This window comes from Salvelinus namaycush, chromosome 9, assembly GCF_016432855.1.
Source record: "Salvelinus namaycush isolate Seneca chromosome 9, SaNama_1.0, whole genome shotgun sequence".
NCBI lineage: Eukaryota > Metazoa > Chordata > Actinopteri > Salmoniformes > Salmonidae > Salvelinus > Salvelinus namaycush.
Genome location: NC_052315.1, coordinates 32,737,189 through 32,760,208, shown reverse-complemented (window position 1 = coordinate 32,760,208; position 23,020 = coordinate 32,737,189). Strand labels below are relative to the sequence as shown.

The window sequence follows — 23,020 nt, the reverse complement described above, 5'->3', positions numbered from 1 at the left end:
TCCTACTGTCTTCATTTAGACAGCCAAGATCACGGATAGTAAAAAACGGAAAGGGTGCATGTAAATGTAGAAAAAGCACATTTTACATTGTCACCTCACTCAAAACTTTAGCTAAAACCATGATATGATTTGACCATGATATGGTCAAAAAGTTAATTGCATTGTCCTCATTATTCCAGTAATGAAATTGTCTGTCCTGTGCCTGTGCCCTAGCTGGGGACTGCTGTAGTGATCTAGGTAGCAACTCTCCTCTCCCCTCATGCGCTCAAGAGAAAAATATAACATTTCAAAATGCAATTGTGGGAAAACACAGCTTTGGAAGCTTCATCCCCTTGTCCCTGTCGGAGAGAGAAGGCTCTCAGCTTTCTGTAGGTAAACTTTTTATTTCTCAACGCTCAATCTTCAGCTCAATAGCGACTATTTAACAACCAATATATTTGATATGGCTTTGAGATATGGAGTGGCAAAATGTGCACCGGTCATTGCTGTTACCCAGGCAGGTAACACTTTACAATAAGGTACCATTTGTAAAGGGTTTATAAAGAGGTTCTAATTATGCTATTAATGTTTATGTAATCATTTGTAAATGCATTAATAAACAGTTATATTGCATTGGTCAAAATAGTGCAATAACTGGTCAGTTTTTTCCATATAGCTAACAGTTTAAGGTACAAACTAATGGTGTCACGTGACTCATCTGAAGGTAACTGATACCAGCTTAAAAAAGGGAATGGAAGTATGAAGGTAGTTTTGTGCCCGCCCAGAAAAAGGGTCAAATATGTGTGAAAAAATATATATACAGTACCAGTCAAAAGTTTGGACACACCTACTCATTCCAGGGTTTTTCTTTATTTTTACTATGTTCTACATTGTAGAATAATAGTGAATACATCAAAACTGTGAAATAACACATATGGAATCATGTAGTAACCAAAAAAGTGTTAAACAAATCAAAATATATTTTATATTTGAGATTCTTCAAATAGCCAACCCTTGCCTTTAGGACAGCTTTGCCAACTCTTGGCATTCTCTCAAACAGCTTCCCGAGGAATGCTTTTCCAACAGTCTTGAGTTTTTTTTATGTCTCCTAGATTTAGGGCAGGCACTTCAAAACCTTGTTTCTTATTTAATTATTTTTGACTGTCCTTTTTTCCATTTATGAATGTGTTATTCAATGCATTTCTATTAGTAGTCAAGGCCAAAATCTATATTTTATCCAACAATTCTTTTTTATTTTTTTGTATGCCTAAAGGGGTCCTAAAATTCATAATCAAATAACTAAATGATTCATAGTATGACCATCTTAAAACATTTCCATATGTCAGCTTAGCACCCCCTTCTCCACCAATGTCTTAGACTCTGAAGTATTAAGTTGCAAAAATGTATACCAGTATATAATCTCCTCATACATGCAATACATAGAAAGAACAACATTGAATGTAAAGAAGGATACATTGGTAAAACAATTTTAATTGCAGTGACTGAAATATGTAGCCTATTATTGGTATAGTGAGTAATCTTGCTAATTCAGACAAACAGGGGACATCGTTTTCTTCCATTTTTTTAACATTACAAGTCAGAATAGAAATTGATAACAGATTAACCATTTAAAGTACAACATAGTGTCTCATGATCCTCTTCTGTCTTCATCGGTTTCTTTCTTGTTAAGCATTTTCCCATCCTGGAGTCTGAGACCTTATGGGAATGTGTGGGAAAGAAGAGGAATTCATGACAATTTAGCATAGTCACTAGCTACATTATTCTACTATCATCATTATCAAGATTTCTACCATTTAGGCTTAACTAGTTATGTTATCATCTGCAAACTAATAATAATAATAGCAAGTCATGTGAAACACTAGCTAACACTAATAGATAGCTTCCATAGATGAAAGGGGCTAGCTAGTTATCACAATTGTACTAATCCACTAGTAAGTTAGTAAGTTAGTCTTAAAATTATAGTGCTGACAAAGGATGCTAGATAGCTAGCTAACTTACCAGCTACCTAGATAGAGACTGTATCCAAGGTTAGATAACTAGCTAGCTAGCATGCTAATCCTAAAAAGCTATCTAAACAAATTGCATGGAAACTCTGTCATGTCGATTTTAGCTAGCTAGCTAGCCAGCAAATGTGATCTACTTAGCTAGTTAGCTATATCATGTCAAAGATTATTTTATTTCAAATCGTCTAGCAGAATGTCTATATAAAAAAAGTGTTTTAGGTTTTACCTAATTCTAGCTGGCTTGCTAATGTTTCCTAGCTAGCTAGGTAGGACAAAAGTATGTGTCTTGTGTATAACGTTTCATTTGCCCAATATCTTCTGTCTGGCCTTTGCACACTTCTCATAGCCACGTCCATCATCATTCTTCACGATGCACTGTCACATGATGTCAGTGTCAACACAACATTCTTGGCACATTCCAGGTCGTCTTTATTTCACAGGTGGGCAGATCTCACAAAGTCGGAGGAATTTTTCAGAAACCAGCAAACTACACCAATAATATGGCTTGAGATTTTGAGATAAAGCCATAATTTCTGCAATAAATAAGTTTACCAACGCATCATTACGTTTCAAACGTGGGGCAAGACCATTGGTCTGAAAACCAATCATTTCTGTTACTGGGACAGAGTAACAATGCATCACACCCAAAAGTGAGAAAATAACTATTGTTTAACTGTGCAACCATTGAAAATAAGGTTACATGATGGTACATAAGGGTCCAATATAATACGCATTTGTAAGTGTATATATGGTTAATAGCTGGAGGTACATAGTGGCTCACTATTTGGCAAGCACTGACTGGCTATCGCACTGGTTTGACCAATTTCTTATAATCAATTTATTAATGGTTTATAATGCATGTACAAATGGTTAAATAATTGTTAATAATGTATATTACAAACCCTTTATTAACCCTTTACACATGAAACCTTATTGCAAAGTGTTGCCCATAGCCCTATAGGTCTCATGGGTAGAAGACTACAACTGCAAAACATTTTAGGACATTATATTTATTGTTGGATGAATATATGGCTACTAGAAGTGGGTATTATATTTAGAGTTAGCGATCAAGTTAATGTGTTTAAAGTTTCACCTTCCTCATGTTTTGAACCCCAAATTAATTAGCCTATGATATTAGTTAGTGCACTTAAATATGTATGTAATTCATCTCTATTGAACAAAGCTAAAAAATCTGGAAATTCTGGAGTCCTATTTTGAAAGTATAATATAGCAACAATAGTCTATTGTCAACCTAAAATTCATGACAATCACTGGATTAGATTGCAAATCAAAATATCTTGAATCATGCATTCCTGCTTGGACATGTTAGATGAAACAACTTATTTATTGAATACCTCAGTAGTCGATGTATTGTACTTCTTAATAAAGAACCGTGAATTACTTATAAGATGATTACTCATGGGTCTGACCAAATCATGGGCTGGTGCCACAAACGATAAAGCTTAGTGGCAACAGTGACACCAGGGGAAAATGTTTGTCTGGAGCCCTGTAATAGTAACACTTAGGGTCGGTGTTAATTTAGGGGAACACATGACAGGCACTAATTTGCAATATAGCCTAAGTTGTAGCTTGGCTTTTATAACGTATAAGGCTTAAGCAGACAACCTGACAGAGAACTAGAAGAAGCACAGGGTAACAGCAGAGAAGATGCTGAGACAGCTACTGTAGATAGCACAAAAGGGAGAATAACACAATGGGTATAGCAGAGGCACAGTTATCGCAGTGAGTTGCATCTCCAGTGGGGTTTTTGCATATTGTAATTGTTTAAAACATGAGCTTGTTTAAAAAGAGGAAGGGGAACATGTCTCGCAAGTCACTGGTAAAGAGATGGTTGAAAAACGCTGTACTGTACTGCCAGTGTTTATGTGTCAACACCACAGCCTGTGCGTAAGTGGGGTGTGTAGGGTCAGGGTGTATGTGTGGGGATGGGGTGTGTGTGTGTGTGTGTGTGTGTGTGTGTGTGTGTGTGTGTGTGTGTGTGTGTGTGTGTGTGTGTGTGTGTATGGGTTGCCGTCGTGCGCAGTGAAGTGGGCTGGTGTGGATAAAATGCCAAGGCCAAATTATTGTCCTAGTCCACCCCTGACTGTAATAACAAGCAGGTTAGAAAGTCTTCGCGGTTTAGCACCTTGCCAATTCCCCCGTATGTTGACTTGTTACATCGCTGTGCTATTATGTCTGCAGATGTTGTAGAGGGTGTATGATGGGCACGGCCCCGTTTCTCTCTGTATTTCCACGGCCTGCCTTTCCTGGTTTGTGACGTGATTATTAAGTCCTTTTGGAATCCAGCCAGAGGGAGGATACAAGAAATGCAAAGGAGACTACCGAAACCATCTAAACTGGAACAACCATCTCAGTAACGGGAGCAATAAATCCAACCCCTTATGGATTAGATTCGTTTAGAAAAATGTAAATGATTTATCTTTGTATAGTATAAGTTCAATAAATCAATGTGCATGAGGAAACATATATATATTAAAACTAACTATTCTAAAAATTGACCTGCAACGCAGCATGCTGAGAAATATGATAGTGAGGCCCCTCCAACGTCTTTTTCTCAGAGAGTTAACGCAAATTAACTCAACACAGTCGAATAACAACAACACCATGCGATTGAAAAGATTTCTTGAATCAAATGTCCTGTTCAGTTGTGCCAAAATGTAGGTGAGGTGACTGACATTCCTAACACTGGTCTGAATAATAGGCATGGAAAGTCACATCACTTTCTAATGACTAAATTCACTCTGAAGACGATGGGAAAGTAAACACTATTGTTTAAAATATGTTCTCCTGGTTGAAATTTGACTGACTATCTGTAACGTATACCCTGGGAGTCGGAAAGCATGTGGTGAGTTAAGTAATAAACGGAACATAGACCAATATAACAAACACGAGCAGTGTCTAGACATGAAACACATAGTCAATACTGCCTGGGGAATGGAACTAACATGCTGACCAGACCGGACACGTCGCGTGCGCGAGCTTCGCAAAATAAATGTAGAAATCCATGTTATTCAATTATTGCACCCACACTGCTCACGCGCGCCAACGAGCGTCTGCGATGCCAAGGGCTGAAATAGAAGTCCTTTCTATTTCTGACGCAGATCGCACTGAAAGTCCTGCCTCTCCCATCTCCTCATTGGTTTATAGAAGTAGGTACCCACGTGCCATCTCCTCATAGGTTATACCCACGTGGATGATTGAAAGACGAAATGTTTTGCCGGTTGTCGTGGTAAAAGTGTAGATGCCAATCACCATATAAGTTCAAAGATGAAATAGCCTGGAAGGAGGAGAGATGACTAGAAACGATTCGGTTGGCCGTTTTATGTGTGGATTAATTGTCGGAGTAGAGGACCTTGTGCATTTCAGGTAAAATAACATCTCAATGTTTATATCCCAGGACAAATTAGCTAGCAACAGCAAGCTAGCTAAATAGGACAAATTACCTAGCAAGTGCAAGCTTGCCGGTTTGGGTTCCGTGTTACTCTGTTATCTTTACAGCCAATTACAAGTCTGTCTCTGATCATTTCCTCTCTTATTAACCCGAAATCACATGAATCCGACAATTGACGCAACCTCACAACATATTGACCAGACGTCTCTGCTTGAGGTTGTTCTCGTAAATCACATTACGGGTGGGTTCAAATGTCTTTGTAAAACGTCAAGGATTTTCTTTGAATTTTTTCTATTCTCTTCCCCCAGATCTAGGTGACGCTGAAGCATATGGCACTCTCTTCCAATAACACTGAGCAGTGTTGCCACTCTCACATGTGGGTCTTTTTTATCTACACTTGTAGCGATTTCATAATTCTCCTACTGACGTTAGTTACCACAGCCAAGTCATAAAAGTCATACATTTCTACAATTTCGCTTCTTAAAATTTGATTTTAAACCTAACCCTTAACCCTAAACTTAACCAGACGGAAAACCGTATGCCTAACCTTAAATTAAAACAAAAAGCACATTTTAAAATCATAAGACAGACAATTTAGACTTTGTGGCTGTGGTAACTAGTTACAACCGCAAAGTAGCCTAAGTGAGAAATTACGCAATTTTTCCAAAACTGCAGCTCATTGTTGGAACACACATTTATTTTCCTACTTAAGTAAACTAGTCCATTTAGAATTTGTTATAAAACTGTTGTCATTTGGCAAGGAAGGTGGCTATCAGGTTTTAGGGAAGACCCAGATGCAGACAGTGTCGAAGTAACAAAAGTTTATTACTAGAACGGGGGAAGGGAAAACAACAGGTCAAGGGCAGGCAGAGGTCAGTAATCCAGATCAGAGTCCAAAAGGTACAGAACAGCAGGCAGTCTCAGGGTCAGGGCAGGCAGAGGCAATAATCCAGTGTGGGGTGACAAGGTACAGAATGGCAGGCATAGTCAGGGCAGGCAGAATGATCAAAACTGGGAAAATTAGAAACAGACAGGAGTAAGGGGAAAACCGCTGGTAGACTTGACAAACAAAACAAACTGGCAGCAGACAAACAGAGAACACAGGTATAAATACACTGGGGATAATGGGCATGGTGGCGACACCTGAAGGGGGGTGGAGACCAGCACAAAGACAGGTGAAACAGATCAGGGTGTGACAATGGCTTGTGTATCACTTTAGATAATTTTTTTATAGGCATTTATTTCTGTAGGCACACACATTACGCCTGTGTATCAGTCAGAACACATTTGAGTGAGTGAGAGACAGAGGGGAAAGGAATTCAGGGAGCAAAACTGTGTGATACTTGGTTTGGTTTATTCTTTTGTTGTGTCCTGCAAATGCACACAAATGGAACGCTAGAGCCAAAGCAAGAAACAATTTAGACCAAATAAGTTTTACAGTATTTGGAAAAACAATTGTTCTCTGGTTAAAGATCGAGTTTTGACGGCGGTTTGAGTACTGGAGTATTTGATTACTCATGCCCATCCCTAAAACATGTCACATCTTTCATGGTTTTACAGTGTATAGCCTGTTTATGTAAGTGCGAATGTTAATGAACATGTCTTACTTTTTACTAGCAGATTCCCACGTGCTGGTCGCCTTCATTAGGGTCAGCTATGTGATCAATGAAGACGTGCGCATGCCAAGGCATGTCGTGTCAACTTGTTGAAAAAACTAGTCAGCGCTAAACTAATGCTGATTGTAGAATATATTAAATGAGGCTTTTATACTGTAGCCTAATGCTACAGTGACTACCAATCCTACAAGTTCATACAGTGAAACACAGAATATGTTTCATGGGTTTATTTCAGAGACCAAATATGGTTTATTACTATGCAATACCAGATTATATGACCTAGTCTAGACTCTTAATAACACACCAAGTGTAGCTTTGGGAAATTAAGAAGAAGAGAGTGATGCTCTGTTCCGCAATGATCTTCCAGGGTTAAAGAGCTGATAATTGAAGGTAGCCAGATATTATTGTGTGTGATCAGTTAGTTTCACCCCCCACTCTAGGAACCATGCTTCAGCTGTTCCAGTGTTTACTCTGGGGATGTAATAGGATGCGACACAGGGAGAAGTATCTGTGGCAGGTTGTGTAAATGGCAGTCCCAAACATTAAACTGCAATCTGTCTGTTTTGCCTTTGCCTTTTGATCTGGTGACAAAATTGGTATAGTTGTATCTAGAGGTTGTGTTTCTTAAATTGTTGAACTGTCCCCACTGTATTGAAGCCCTATCTATTGTATATAAGCATCGTCACACAAGAGAGTGTGTGTGTGTGTGTGTGCGTGTGTGTGTGTGTGTGTGTGTGTGTGTGTGTGTGTGTGTGTGTGTGTGTGTGTGTGTGTGTGTGTGTGTGTGTGTGTGTGTGTGTGTGTGTGTGTGTGTGTGTGTGTGTGTTAGACTGTGTCTGCCTCTATAGTGATGTGTAATTAGTCCATAGTTCAACACAGCAAAATCCGCTGAGATACTCATTACACTCCCTCTTTCTCTTTTGCGCTCTCTCGTTCTCTCTCTCTCTAACCCAGACTTTAAAAGCCACAGTAGTTATATCTCTATGAGCAGAGTAGAGCATCCCTGCCAACTCAGACAAACTTCGCTGACTAAACATGAATGGAGCAGAGGTGCGTCTGGATTGGTCAGTTTGACAGATATCCACTTGTAAATCAAAGGGTCGATTTGTAGATGCGTTGGAGATTATCAACAATTTGTTTTAAAACAAATGTACAATGAGTTTACAAAGTATCACTTTTTTTGTGTGTTTAAATATTGAGGTTTTTGGCCACAGCACTGACATATTGGAGGAGTGTGAATGTGGTCTGAATGGAGATGTGTGCCAAACAGGGTGGTTGCCCGCTAGAACAGTGACTAAGGTGCAGGGCTGAGTACTGGGCGGAGGCTGGCTAGTGATGACTGTTTAAAAGTCTGATGGCCTGGAGATAGAAGCTGTTTCTCTGTCTTTCCGTCCCAGCTTTGATGCACCTGTACTGTCCCCGCCTTCTAGATGGTAGCGGGGTGAACAGGCCATGGCTTGGGTGGATGAGATCCTTGATGATCTTCTTGGCCTTTCTGTGACACCGGGTAGTGTAGATATCCTTGAGGGCTGACAGTGCGCTCCCAGTTATGCATTGGGCTGACCGCACCACCTTCTGGAGAGCCCTGCTGTTGCGGACGTTGCAATTGCAATTCCAGACGGGGATACAGCCCAACAGGATGTTCTCAATGGTGCATCTGTAGAAGTTTGTGAGGGTCTTAAGGGCCAAGCCACATTTCTTAAGCCTATTTCAGGTTGTCTTTGATGTCCACAACGAGGAACTTGAAGCTTTTGACCCTCTCCACTGCGGCCCCGTCGATGTGGATGGGACGTGTTCTCTCTGTTGTATCCGGTAGTTCACGATTAGCTCCTTCATTTGGTTAACGTTGAGGGTGAGGTTATTTTCCTGGCACCACTACGCCAGGGCTCTTACCTCCTCCCTATAGGCTCATCATTGTTGGTAATCAGGCCTACCAGTGTTGTGAGTTGGAGATGTGCATGGCCACGCAGTCATGGGTGAACAGGGAGTACAGGAGGGGGCTGAGCACGCACCCCTGTGGGTCCTCTGTGTTGAAGATCAATGTGGCAGAGGTGTTGTTGCCTACCTTCACCACTTGGGGTCATCCTGTCAGGAAGTCCAGGACACAGCTGCACAGCAAGGGGTACAGATCCAGGGCCCTGAGCTTAGTGATGAGCTTGGAGGGTCTACGGTGTTGAAAGCTGAGCTGTGGTTGATGAACAGCATTCTTACGTATTTACTTTGTCTAGGTGAGATTGTGCAGTGCAATGGCAATTTCGTCGTCCGTGGATCTATTGGGGCTGTATACAAATTGTTGGGGCTGTAAACAAATTCTTGAAGCGGGTGAAGAAGGTGTTTAGCTCATCTGGGAGTGAGGTGTCGGTGTCTGCGAAGTGGCTGGCTTTCCCTTTATAATCCATGATTGTCTGGAGTCCCTGCCACATACGTCTAGTGTCTGGGTCGTTGAGTCGCAACACCATTTTGTCCCTGTACTGTCGTTTTTCCTCTTTAATTGCCTTACGGAGGTCGTAGCTGGTCTGTTTGTACACGTCGATGTTCCCAATCACCTTGCCATGGCTAAATCTTGTGTTTTGCGCTTTCAGTTTTGCACGAATGCTGTCATCTGACAGCGGTTTTTGGTTTGGATCAATTCTAATTGTCAGTGGGAATAACGTCCTCTATGCAATTCCTGATGAACCCAGTCACCGTATACGTCAATACAATTCTCAGAGTTGACCCGGAACATTTCTAGGCCGAGGTATCAAACAATCTTGAAGCATAGATTCTGATTAGTCAGACCAAAATTAAACTGTCCTTACCATGGGAGCTTCCTGTTTAAGTTTCTGCCTATAGGTGGGGAGGAGCAGAATGGAGGCATGATCTGATTTGCCGAAGGGAGGGTGGGGGAGGGCCTTGTAGCCATCCCGGAAGGGATATTAGCAATGATCCATGGTCCATGTTGCGAGTTGATATTATTTCGGTAGTGCTTTCCTCAGATTACCTTTATTAAAGTCCACCGTTACAGTAAATGCGATGTCAGGATATGGGGTTTCCATTTTGCACAAAGTCCAGTGTAGATCCTTGAGAGCTGTCGCGGTGTCGGCTTGGGGGTGAATATACACGGCAGTGACTGTGACCGAGTACATTTTTCTTGGGAGATCATGCGGTCTTCATTTGATAGTGAGGTATTCCAGATAGGGAGAACAAAAGGAATTGAGTTCCTGTACTAATCACACTGTGAGTTGTTAGGCATGAAACAAATCCCTCCGTCTTTCTATTTCTCTGAGAGTTCTTTCTTCCTGGACGAAGAAACTGCTGACTGAATGCACAGGAATAATATACCCGGAAAGAGAGCCATGATTCAGTAAAACAGAGTATGTTACAGTCCCTGATGTCTTTCTGGAAGAAGATCCTCACCCTGAGCTTGTCTACTTTATTGTCCAGGGACTGAACGTCTGAGTCTAGGGTCTCACTCATTCCACCTCTTATCTGGCGTCAGTGTTTTGGTGCAGCCCCCGATGAATAGAGCTGCCTCGGGAAGTTCAAACAAAGGATACAGGACAGGGAAGTCGAATTTCAGCAAAAAGTTCTGAGTGACCACTGATCTATATAATAATATAAGAAAATGCTGAGCAAGTAATGTAAGAAAAAACACAAAAAAATTAAAAGTACTCCAAAGTTGGCTAGGAGATAGAAAAAGAAAGACATGTCTGTTTAGCGCCGTCTAGTAGGGTAATATTTACACACACATCTATGCATGGATGGAGGCACACGCACACACAAACACACACACTGTCTGCTCAGATCTCAGGGCTTTAGATCTCAGGCACTATGGAGTGGAGGAGAGGAGAAACAGATTTGGGACACAATTATTCCTTATACCTCACCTCCTCTCACCCCTCCCCGTCAATCTCATTCCCTGTCCCCGGTCACAATCCTCATTACACTCATTACTCTCAGGGACTGTGTGAATAGCTGCAAATGACACACGGATGTTTGTGTGTGTGTGTGTGTGTGTGTGGCGTGGTCTGTGAGTGACAATGAATGACAATGAAATCATCTACATCCCACTCCAACCCCCAGCCAACTGCATGCAATATTCTCTCTTCCTGTCTCTCTCCCACTTTGTGTGTCCGTGTGTGTGTGTGCAATGTTTCACAATGTTTCTAAAGGTTACGGAATAAAACATTTCTTAGTAGGCAGACCCTGATGTTTTCATCTGAGCTCTTTGTTACTCTAAGCAACACCACAGTGGCTCAGCCCAGGATGTCAGGAGGTATGCCATCAATGTGATCCTGGTGAAATAGAGAGAGAGAGAAAAATATAGCGAGTGAGATATAGAGAGGGGGAGGGAGAGAGGCCGAGAGAGATGGAGAGAAAGAGACAGAGACAGACAAAGGTGCTGTATGTCAGTAGTGATATTATCAAGAGCTCAGTGAGTAAACTTTTGGCTCCACTACACTTGAATATGAAGTGGACCCATTTGGTTGTGGTTGCTCTAACAAGGTCACACACATGCACACACATACACATACACACACATGCACACGCACACACACACAGGTAGATTTCTGCAGAGGCCTGTCCACACACATCACTGTCTGAATCTCATTGGTCTGACCCAGCTTGAGACGGCTACCTGTTGACATTGTGTGTGAACCTAGTAATAAGTATTTGATTGTTTGACTTTTCCTTTGACCCCTGAGAGTATGATCTGATTGGCTCTGGCAGTGTTGACGGCTAGGCCAGTGATCTTATTGGGTGACATTGTATTAGAGTGATTGTTGAGTGATTGGACTGGACAGGTGATGCCATGTTCCATTCTTGTGAGAGTCGTCTGATGTGGTTATATTGGCTTTGAAACCATCTAAAGTTATCTGATTGACAGGGATGTTGGCAGATGATAGGCAGCTACTAGTAACATAAACGCTGGCTAATTTAGGTGAGGAGGGAGTTATTTAATTGAACTACCGGTATGGGATGTTTGTTTTTGTGATCTGATTGGTTGTTTGTGCCTCTCTCTTGTCCTATAGGATAAAGGAATGGGTGGATCAGATACAGATAGAGCTGGTGACACTGGCAGACACAGCCAGTGCCGGGAAGAGCCTCACACAGGTGACCTAACCCTTCATAACATGTTATAACGCATAGTAATCACTATATAAAATAAAACATGGATATCTATCAAGGGACACTATGACAGTATGTGTAACCAGTGTGTATGCTCACTCTCTCTAGATCTTCCTGGACAACCAGAACCTGTACACAGTAGAGTCTAACATTGCAGAGGAACTAGTGGCTAGGGCAGCCAGGAACATAGAACAGCTGTTACTGAAGAGGGCTGCCGCTCTGGAAGTAAGACACACTGTTTCTATGCTCCTCATGTACCCCCAACAGCAAAGGCTTGATGTCTAGTTGAGCTTTTGAATCAGGTGTGCTTGAGCCTTGAGGATGCCACTGCTACGATAATGCACCACAATGGAGTGGAGAGGGATTGAAATGAATGACACAGTGACTCTTGGGTGTACGTATCTTATGGGGGTAATCACATTAATGTTATTTCAAGTCTTATGGGGGGTCCATGTACAGAATGTTAGGTTCCATTTGTAGATAACTGAGGTGAGATGTGCCAGGCCAGGCCAGGACCAGGGGATGGTTAGAAGACCATGGTAATGTGAGGTGCAGGTTGGTAACAGAGAGGAGTGATATACTGTATGGCTGTGCATGTATTGCTTTGAGCAGATGTAGATTAGAGACACAACTCTCTCATCTTCCGCTGGAATATGAAGTATGAATATATTTTGTATTCGAACCCCTTCTAATATACAGTGGGGTCCGAAATTATTGACACCCTTGATAAAGGCGAGCAATAACGACAGTATAAAATAAAAAATTCAAACACTGAGCTATATTGTATGCAAAAAAAGGTAAATTATATTATTTTATACTAATAGATGTGTTCAGATTAAGAGATTTTGTTTAACAAGAAATACCCCAAAAATCTATTTAAAAAAAGGAAGGGGTACTAATTATTTTTATAAATAAAGTAGTCAAAAGTTTAATATTTGGTCCCATATTCCTATCACGCAATGACTACATCAAGCTTGTGACTTTACAAACTTGTTGGATGCATTTTGCAGTTTGTTTTGGTTGTTTTCTGATTAGTTTGTGCCCAACAGAAATGAATTGTAAATAATTGATTGTGTCATTTTGGAGTCATTTTTATTGTCAATAAGAATACAATATATTTCTAAATACATCTACATTAATGATTACGGATAACCCTGAATGAATCCTGAATAATGATGAGTGAGAAAGTTACAGAAGGTCAAAAATTGTCACGTTCCTGACCTGTTTTCTGTTGTTTTGTATGTGTTTAGTTGGTCAGGGCGTGAGTTGGGGTGGGTAGTCTATGTTATGTGTTTTCTATGTTGGGTTAATGTGTGGCCTGGTATGGTTCTCAATTAGAGGCAGGTGTTTGACGTTTCCTCTGATTGAGAACCATATTAAGGTAGGTTGTTCTCACTGTTTGTTTGTGGGTGATTGTTCCTGTGTCTGTGTATACCACACGGGACTGTTTCGTTTGTTCGTTCGTTTTAGGTAGTCTGTTCCTGTTCGTGCGTTCTTCGTCTGTATGTAAGTTCGTTTGTTTCAGGTCTGTTGCCTTCGTTTATTGTTTTGTAGTTTGTTATAGTGTTCATTAGTGTTTCGTCTTTCGTTAAATAAATTCAGTATGTATTCATCACCCGCTGCGCCTTGGTCCGTTCATTCACCACAAGACGAACGTTACAAAAATCATATCCCTAAGACAAGCTAACCTCTCACCATTACCAACAGGGGATGTTAGCATGTCTTGGGGGTTTGATATTCGACCCTCTGTAACTTTCTCACTCATCATTATTCACGATTCGTTCAGGATGAATACGAAATGATTACAGATCATGCAGTCTGATTCAAAGTGAGAAATGCAGCATGTCCTTATTGGCAATCTATTTGTTATATGTACTGAGCTTTGACGCAAAACTAAAACCTAGCTACTCACTCGTATCTTAGCAGCCAGCTACACAGGTTTATAGCTAGCTAGCTAGCTAACGTTATATCCCAACAACATTGACACTCAATATATTTTTGTTCTCAGCCATATATCTAAGCCATATTCAAAATGTAATTATTGAAATTGTATCTGTTTCGTTAGTTGACGTTGTAACGTTAGTAGTTAGCTTGCCAGTCAGGCTCCCTGGTTCACGTATTGTCCGAGCAGCCCAGCTATGGTACAAGTTGGCTAGCTGGTTAGCTAGCTAACTCATTGTGACAACATTGACCCTCAGAATACTTATTTTGTTTCAATTATCTCAGCCAAATTCAGAATTGAATTCAAGGTTATCTATGAACTATCTAACATGGAGGCATGAACTCAGATCGGCTACATACGTTTGTTGCTTCAAATCAACCTCTCCACCATAGCTAGCTAGTTACCTACATTGGCTAATCAAACCAATGCTCAAATTACATACAATAGCATAATGGCGTGACAATTTCATCAAACAGAAGTAGTAAATTATAGCTATGTCTTACCTTGATCATTGGTATTAGATACTCTTTGGCCATATCTCCAATATAATTTGGAGTCTCATCACAAAGCGTCCAATGTTGCAGAATTTTAGCCTGATTTATCCTCACTTTCTGACAATTGTATAATTCATAAACAACTTAGCTATTGAAATGTAAACAGCAGGTGATGATACCAATTACAGAAAATATTACAATACCAAAGCATAAAAAACGTAACAATATTTCACTCAAGTCAACCTTACCAACATAATTATAATACATTCATCAGTACTATTCATATCAACCTTAGCACAAACAAGAATATGAAACAAAGATCATTCACTTTTTTAAAATGATGATGTAATGGTGAATGAATCACACATTGTTAAATGTGGTAGCTGCATGCTGTCTGTGTTTCCATCCCTCTCAGTCCAATCACCAAAGATGGCTATAGTAGAGGGAGAGAGGTTAAAAACGTCTTCCCCTTCCACGAGACGGTTGAGCTAACGTGGGCTAATGCGATTAGCATGAGGTTGGAAGTAACAAGAACATTTCCCAGGACATAGACATATCTGAAATTGGCAGAAAGCTTAAATTCGTGTTAATCTAACTGCACTGTACAATTTAGAGTAGCTATTACAGTGAAATAATACCATGCTATTGTTTGAGAAGAGTGCACAGTTTTGAACATTAAAAGTTATTAATAAACAAATTAGGCACATTTGGGCAGTCTTGATACAATATTTTGAACAGAAATGCAATAGTTCATTTGATCAGTCTAAAACTTTGCACATACACTGCTGCCATCCTCCCTCATGTGATACCCTTCCTGCAGGCTCACCCTGACATGACCCTCCAGCATGACAATGCCACATTCTGTGTGTGATTTCCTGCAAGACAGGAATGTCAGTGTTCTGCCATGGCCAGCAAAGAGCCCGGATCTCAATCCCATTGAGCATGGCTGGGACTTGTTGGATCGGAGGGCTAGGGCCATTCCCTCCAGAAATGTCCGGGAACTTGCAGGTGCCTTTGTAGAAGAGTGGGGTAACATCTCACAGCAATAACTGGCAAATCTGGTGGAGTCCATGAGGAGGAGATGCACTGCAGTACTTAATGCAGCTGGTGGCCACACCAGATACTGACTGTTACTTTTGATTTTGACCCGGCCTTTGTTCAGGGACACATTATTTCATTTATGTTAGTCACATGTCTGTGGAACTTGTTCAGTTTATGTCTCAGTTGTTGAATCTTGTTATGTTCATACAAATATTTACATATGTTATTAACTTCTAGTTCCTCCCAAACCCGGATCCGGGAGCACCCCCACCAGTAAAAAAGCTGACTAGCATAGCCTAGCATAGCGTCACAAGTAAATACTAGCATCTAAATATCATTAAATCACAAGTCCAAGACACCAGATGAAAGATACACATCTTGTGAATCCAGACATCATTTCTGATTTTTAAAATGTTTTACAGGGAAGACACAATATGTAAATCTATTAGCTAACCACGTTAGCAAAAGACACCATTTTTTTTACTCCACCAGTTTTTTACTCCATCAGTAGCTATCATAAATTCGACCAAATAAAGATATAAATAGCCACTAACCAAGAAACAAATTCATCAGATGACAGTCTGATAACATATTTATTGTATAGCATATGTTTTGTTAGAAAAATGTGCATATTTCAGGTATAAATCATAGTTTACCTGTCACGACTTCTGCCGAAGTCGTTGCCTCTCCTTGTTCGGGCGGTGTTCGGCGGTCGACGTCACCGGTCTTCTAGCCATCATCGATCCATTTTTCATTTTCCATTGGTTTTGTCTTGTCTTCCCACACACCTGTTTTCAATCCCATCCATTATCCTCTTGTGTATTTAACCCTCTGTTTCCCCTCATGTCTTTGTCAGAGATTGTTTCTTGTTAGTATTGTTTTTATGTGTATAGGTGCGCGACGGGTCTTCGTACCCATATTTGTTTTGTTCGTTTCTTATTTAGTGTTATGGAGCATGTATTTGGACTTTCATTAAAAGACTCCATTTTACACTACGTTTGACTCTCCTGCGCCTGACTTCCCTGCCACCTATACATACGACTCTGACAGAATCTCTGACCAAATATGAAGTCAGCAGGAGAGGACACTACGCTCATGGAGGTGGAGGAACGCGTCCGGGAACAAACGGAGGAGATTGAATGTTTGAGCGCAGTCATGGATCGCATTGTCCAGAAAATGGACCGCTGGGAGAGACAGGGAGTTTCTCCAGCGCCTCCACTCCCACAACCAGGGTATTCCTTGAACACTTTTTCCCCTCCTGAACCGAAAAAAATCCATTTACCCCTACCCATTGGATACAACGGAGATACTGCCGGCTGCCAGGGTTTCCTCCTTAAACTTAAGTTGTATCTGGCCACGGTCTCCCCAGTACCATCAGACCGTGAGAAGAGTTGCGCCCTCGTCTCATGCCTCACCGGGAAAGCCCGGGAGTGGGCCAGCGCTGTGTGTAGAGAGGAGGATGCGGCGTTGGACCATTTTGAGGAGTTCATCCGCCATTTCCGGAGAGTATTCGACCACCCATCCGAAGGCAAAGCGGCGGGTGAGCGCCTCTATCATCTGAGGCAGGAGACGAGGAGTGCACAGGAGTTTGCTTTGGAGTTTAGAACCTTGGCTGCCGGCGCTGGATGGAGCGACAGGGCCCTGATCGACCAGTACCGCTGTAGTCTACGCGAGGACGTCCGTCGGGAGCTGGCCTGTAGAGACACCACCCTCAACTTCGACCAGCTGGTGGACATGTCCATCAGGCTGGACAACATGCTGGCTACTCGTGGACGTCTAGATCGGGGTCTGGTTGTTCCATCCTCCCGCACCCTCTCTCCCGAACCTATGGAATTGGGAGGGATGGTGCGCAGGGAGACCGGAGGGGGTTCCTGCTCGAGCACCATTTATGGTCGCAGAGATCACACTGCTGGTCGGTGCCGGGTTGGTTCCTCTGGGAATAGAGAAGGCAGGCAGGGCACTCTGGCATCACCCCAGGTGAGTAGGCACCATTCTCATCCAGAGCCCTCTGTCGCACTTATGTTTGTCTCTGTCACTTTTCCGGACTTTTCCCTGCATTCCCATTATAAGGCGCTAGTAGATTCAGGCGCAGCTGGGAATTTCATTAATAAAGATCTAGCTCATAGTTTAGGGATCCCTATTGTTTCTGTGGATATGCCTTTCCCTATTGCCTTAGATAGTCGACCATTAGGTTCAGGGTTTATCAGGGAGGTCACCGCACCTTTGTGTATGATAACGCAGGAGGGTCACAAGGAGAAGATTAGTCTTTTCCTTATTGATTCTCCTGCGTATTCTGTGGTGCTAGGCCTACCCTGGTTAAACCTGTTATGGCTGCAAGGGGCAGTATTGAGTAGCCAGTTAAATCGTGCCCATTTCAAACGGCCTCGTACTCAATTCTTGCTCGTACAATATGCATATTATTATTACTATTGGATAGAAAACACTCTCTAGTTTCTAAAACCGTTTGAATTATTTCTCTGAGTGAAACAGAAGTCATTCTGCAGCACTTTTCCTGACCAGGAAGTGAAATGTCAGAAATCTATGCTCTGTTCAACCTCATGCCTATACATGGGCATGATACGTAAGAGTCTACATACACTTCATACACCTTCCCCTGGTTGTCAAGAGGCGGTGAGAGAAAAAAATTCGTGTTTATCTTGGTCTGAGGTGGAATTAAAGCTCTTTGTTTGACGTGACCGTCCACTTCCTGTTTCTGGAGCGCGCGAAAGAGGACATGGATTTGCCTTCTGTTTTGCTCTCGTTATGGACGACTAACATCTCCATCTTAGATTTTATTTGATACATGTGACCATATCATCGTAAAGTATGTTTTTTCAATATAGTTTAATCAGATTATTTAAATTTTTTCGGGAGTTTTGCCGTGTTCCGTTCTCTGACTTTGTTGACGTTGGAGAGATCCGTAGCACTTGGCAAGTGCCCATGCTAAATGAAGAGGGAAATTTGCCGTTCCAGATCCAAACAACGACTGTTCTGGACAAAGGACACCTTGTCCAACATTCTGACGGAAGATCACCAAAAGTAAGAAACATTTTATGATGCTATTTCTAATATCTGTCGTGCATGTGAACTGGTCGTCGGCGCCCAAGTGTTTCTGGCTATTGTGGCTATGCTAATATAACGCTACATTTTGTTTTCGCTGTAAAACATTTAATAAATCGGAAATATTGTCTGGAATCACAAGATGCCTGTCTTTCAATTGCTGTACACTATGTATTTTTCAGAAATGTTTTATGATGAGTAATTAGGTATTTGACGTTGGTGTCTGTAAATATTATGGCTGCTTTCGGTGCAATTTCTGATTGTAGCTGAAATGTAAACTATGATTTATACCTGAAATATGCAAATTTTTCGAACAAAACATATGCTATACAATAAATATGTTATCAGACTGTCATCTGATGAAGTTGTTTCTTGGTTAGTGGCTATTTATATCTTTATTTTGTCGAATTTGTGATAGCTACTGATGGAGTAAAAAACTGATGGAGTAAGAAAAGTGGTGTCTTTTGCTAACGTGGTTAGCTAATAGATTTACATATTTTGTCTTCCCTGTAAAACATTTAAAAAATCGGACATGTTGACTTGATTCACAAGATGTGTACCTTTCATATGCTGTATTGGACTTGTTAATGTGTGAAAGTTAAATATTTAAAAAAAATATCTTTTGAATTTTGCGCCCTGCACTTGAGCTGGATGTTGTCATAAGTGTACCGGTGTCGGGCTGCACCCCAAACAGGTTAACTTGTCATAACCCCACTGTTTCTTGGCCACAGAGGGCTCTCACAGGGTGGTCGCGAGAGTGCTCAGGTAGGTGTTTAGGGGTTTCCGTTGGTGCTACTACGGTGGAAAGTCCAGACCAGGTCTCCACCGTGCGCATTCCCCCCGAATATGCCGATTTGGCTCTCGCCTTCTGTAAAAAGAAGGCGACTCAATTACCACCCCATCGACGGGGGGATTGTGCGATAGATCTCCTGGTAGACGCTGCATATCCCAGGAGTCACGTGTATCCCCTGTCGCAAGCGGAGACGGTGGCTATGGATACATATATCTCTGAATCCCTGCGTCAGGGGTTCATTCAGCCATCCATTTCACCAGCCTCTTCGAGTTTCTTTTTTGTGAAGAAGAAGGATGGCGGTTTACACCCGTGCATTGATTATCGAGGTCTCAATAAAATCACGGTGAAATATAGTTACCCGTTACCTCTGATAAATACAGTTATTGAGTCAATGAACGGGGCACGCTTCTTCACAAAATTGGATCTCAGGAGTGCGTACAATCTGGTGCGTATTCGGAAGGGTGATGAGTGGAAGACGGCATTTAGCACCACCTCAGGTCATTATGAGTACCTTGTCATGCCATGGGTTGATGAATGCTCCATCAGTTTTCCAATCATTTGTAGATGAGATCTTCAGGGACCTGCATGGGCAGGGTGTAGTGGTGTATATCGATGATATTCTGATATACTCCGCTACACGCGCCGAGCATGTGTCCCTGGTGTGCAGGGTGCTTGGTCGCCTGTTGGAGCATGATCTATATGTCAAGGCTGAGAAATGCTTGTTCTTCCAACAATCCATCTCCTTCCTAGGGCATCGGATTTCCACTTCAGGAGTGGAAATGGAGAGCGACCGCATTACTGCCGTGTGTAATTGGCCGACTCCAACCACGGTAAAGGAGGTGCAGCGTTTTTTAGGGTTTGCCAATTACTACCGGAGGTTTATCCGGGGTTTTGGTCAGGTGGCTGCTCCCATTACCTCACTGCTAAAGGGGGGCCCGGTGCGCTTGCAGTGGTCGGCTGAGGCGAACAGGGCTTTTGGACACCTGAAGACTCTGTTTACCTCGGCGCCTGTGTTGGCTCATCCGGATCCCTCTTTGCCATTCATAGTGGAGGTGGACGCATCCGAAGCTGGGATAGGAGCAGTGCTCTCTCAGCGTTCGGGTGTGCCACTGAAGCTTCGCCCCTGTGCTTTCTTTTCGAAGAAGCTCAGCTCGGCGGAGCGAAACTATGATGTGGGGGACCGGGAGCTGTTAGCTGTCGTACAGACCTTGAAGGCGTGGAGGCATTGGCTTGAGGGGGCTAAACACCCTTTTCTCATCTGGACTGACCACCGCAATCTGGAGTACATCCGGCAGGCGAAGAGAATGAATCCTCGCCAGGCAAGGTGGGCCATGTTTTTCACTCGTTTTGTGTTTACCCTTACTTACAGACCGGGCTCCCAGAACGTCAAGGCAGACGCATTGTCTCGGCTGTATGACACAGAGGAGCGGTCCATGGATCCCACTCCCATACTCCCAGCTTCGTGTTTGGTGGCGCCAGTAGTGTGGGAGCTGGACGCGGACATTGAGCGGGCGTCACGTGCAGAGCCCTCTCCTCCTGAGTGTCCAGCTGGTCGTCTGTACGTTCCGTCTGCTGTCCGCGACCGATTGATCTATTGGGCTCACACGTCACCCTCCTCTGGTCATCCAGGGATAGGTCGGACGATGCGCTGTCTTGATGGGAGGTACTGGTGGCCCACTTTAGCCAAGGACGTGAGGATTTATGTTTCCTCCTGCTCGGTGTGCGCCCAGTGCAAGGCTCCTAGACACCTGCCCAGAGGTAAGCTTCAACCTTTACCCGTTCCTCAACGGCCGTGGTCGCACCTGTCGGTGGATTTTTTGACTGATCTTCCACCTTCACAGGGTTACACCACGATCCTGGTCGTTGTGGATCGGTTTTCGAAGTCCTGTCGTCTCCTCCCTTTGCCCGGTCTCCCTACGGCCTTACAAACTGCAGAGGCCCTGTTTACACACGTTTTCCGGCACTATGGGGTGCCTGAGGATATAGTGTCTGATCGGGGTCCCCAGTTCACATCAAGGGTCTGGAAGGCGTTCATGGAACGTCTGGGGATCTCGGTTAGTCTTACCTCAGGTTTTCACCTCGAGAGTAATGGGCAGGTGGAGAGAGTTAACCAGGATGTGGGCAGGTTTTTGCGGTCCTATTGCCAGGACCGGCCGGGGGAGTGGGCGAAGTTCGTGCCCTGGGCAGAGATGGCCCAGAACTCGCTACGTCACTCCTCCACTAACCTCACTCCTTTTCAATGTGTATTAGGGTATCAGCCGGTTCTGGCTCCTTGGCATCAGAGCCAGACCGAGGCTCCTGCGGTGGACAATTGGTTTCGGCGCGCTGAGGAAACCTGGCAGGCAGCCCACGTCCACCTTCAGCGCGCCATAAGGCGCCAGAAAATTGGCGCAGACCGTCGCCGCAGTGAGGCCCCGGTGTTCGCACCAGGGGACAGGGTCTGGCTCTCGACCCGAAACCTGCCCCTCCGCCTGCTCTGCCGGAAGCTGGGTCCGCGGTTTGTGGGGCCGTTTAAAGTCCTGAGGAGAGTGAACGAGGTATGTTATAGGTTACAACTGCCCACTAATTACCGTATTAAACCCTCGTTCCATGTGTCTCTCCTCAGGCCGGTGGTGGCTGGCCCGCTCCAGGAGGCTGAAGTGCGTGAAGTTCCTCCACCTCCTCTTGACATCGAGGGGGTCCAGGCGTACTCTATTCGATCCATTTTGGATTCGAGACGTCGGGCGAGGGGCCTTCAGTACCTCGTGGACTGGGAGGGGTACGGGCCGGAGGAGAGATGCTGGGTTCCGGTGGAGGACGTTTTAGATCCTTCCATGTTAAAATAATTCCACCGCCTCCATCCGGATCGCCCTGCACCTCGCCCTCCGGGTCGTCCCCGAGGCCGGTGTCGACGCGCTGCTGGAGCCGCGCGTCAGGGGGGGGGTACTGTCACGACTTCTGCTGAAGTCGTTGCCTCTCCTTGTTCGGGCGGTGTTCGGCGGTCGACGTCTCCGGTCTTCTAGCCATCATCGATCCATTTTTCATTTTCCATTGGTTTTGTCTTGTCTTCCCACACACCTGTTTTCAATCCCATCCATTATCCTCTTGTGTATTTAACCCTCTGTTTCCCCTCATGTCTTTGTCAGAGATTGTTTCTTGTTAGTATTGTTTTTATGTGTATAGGTGCGCGACGGGTCTTCGTACCCATATTTGTTTTGTTCGTTTCTTATTTAGTGTTATGGAGCATGTATTTGGACTTTCATTAAAAGACTCCATTTTACACTACGTTTGACTCTCCTGCGCCTGACTTCCCTGCCACCTATACATACGACTCTGACATTACCATTGCAGCCACCATCACAACTCGACTAGAATAACTACAGAGAGCAACGTGTATTACCTAATTACTCATCATAAAACATTTCTTAAAAATACACAGCGTACAGCAATTGAAAGACACAGATCTTGTGAATCCAGACAATATTTCAGATTTTCTAAGTGTTTTACAGCGAAAACACAATATAGCGTTATATTAGCTTAGCACAGTAGCAAACCACACAACAGCATTGAT

At 43.2% G+C, this 23,020-nt stretch overlaps 1 protein-coding gene across 1 annotated transcript in view; it reads left to right on the top strand.

Annotated features, from left to right (window-relative positions):
* Positions 1-8,066: 8,066 nt before the first annotated feature.
* Positions 8,067-23,020, top strand: part of LOC120053242 (voltage-dependent calcium channel subunit alpha-2/delta-1) — a 108,233-nt gene continuing 93,279 nt past the window's right edge. Inside the window, exons 1-3 of the mRNA XM_039000388.1 lie at positions 8,067-8,095; positions 12,044-12,125; positions 12,249-12,365. Of these exons, the coding sequence (XP_038856316.1) occupies positions 8,067-8,095; positions 12,044-12,125; positions 12,249-12,365 (228 nt within the window). The remainder of the gene's footprint in view (positions 8,096-12,043; positions 12,126-12,248; positions 12,366-23,020) is intronic.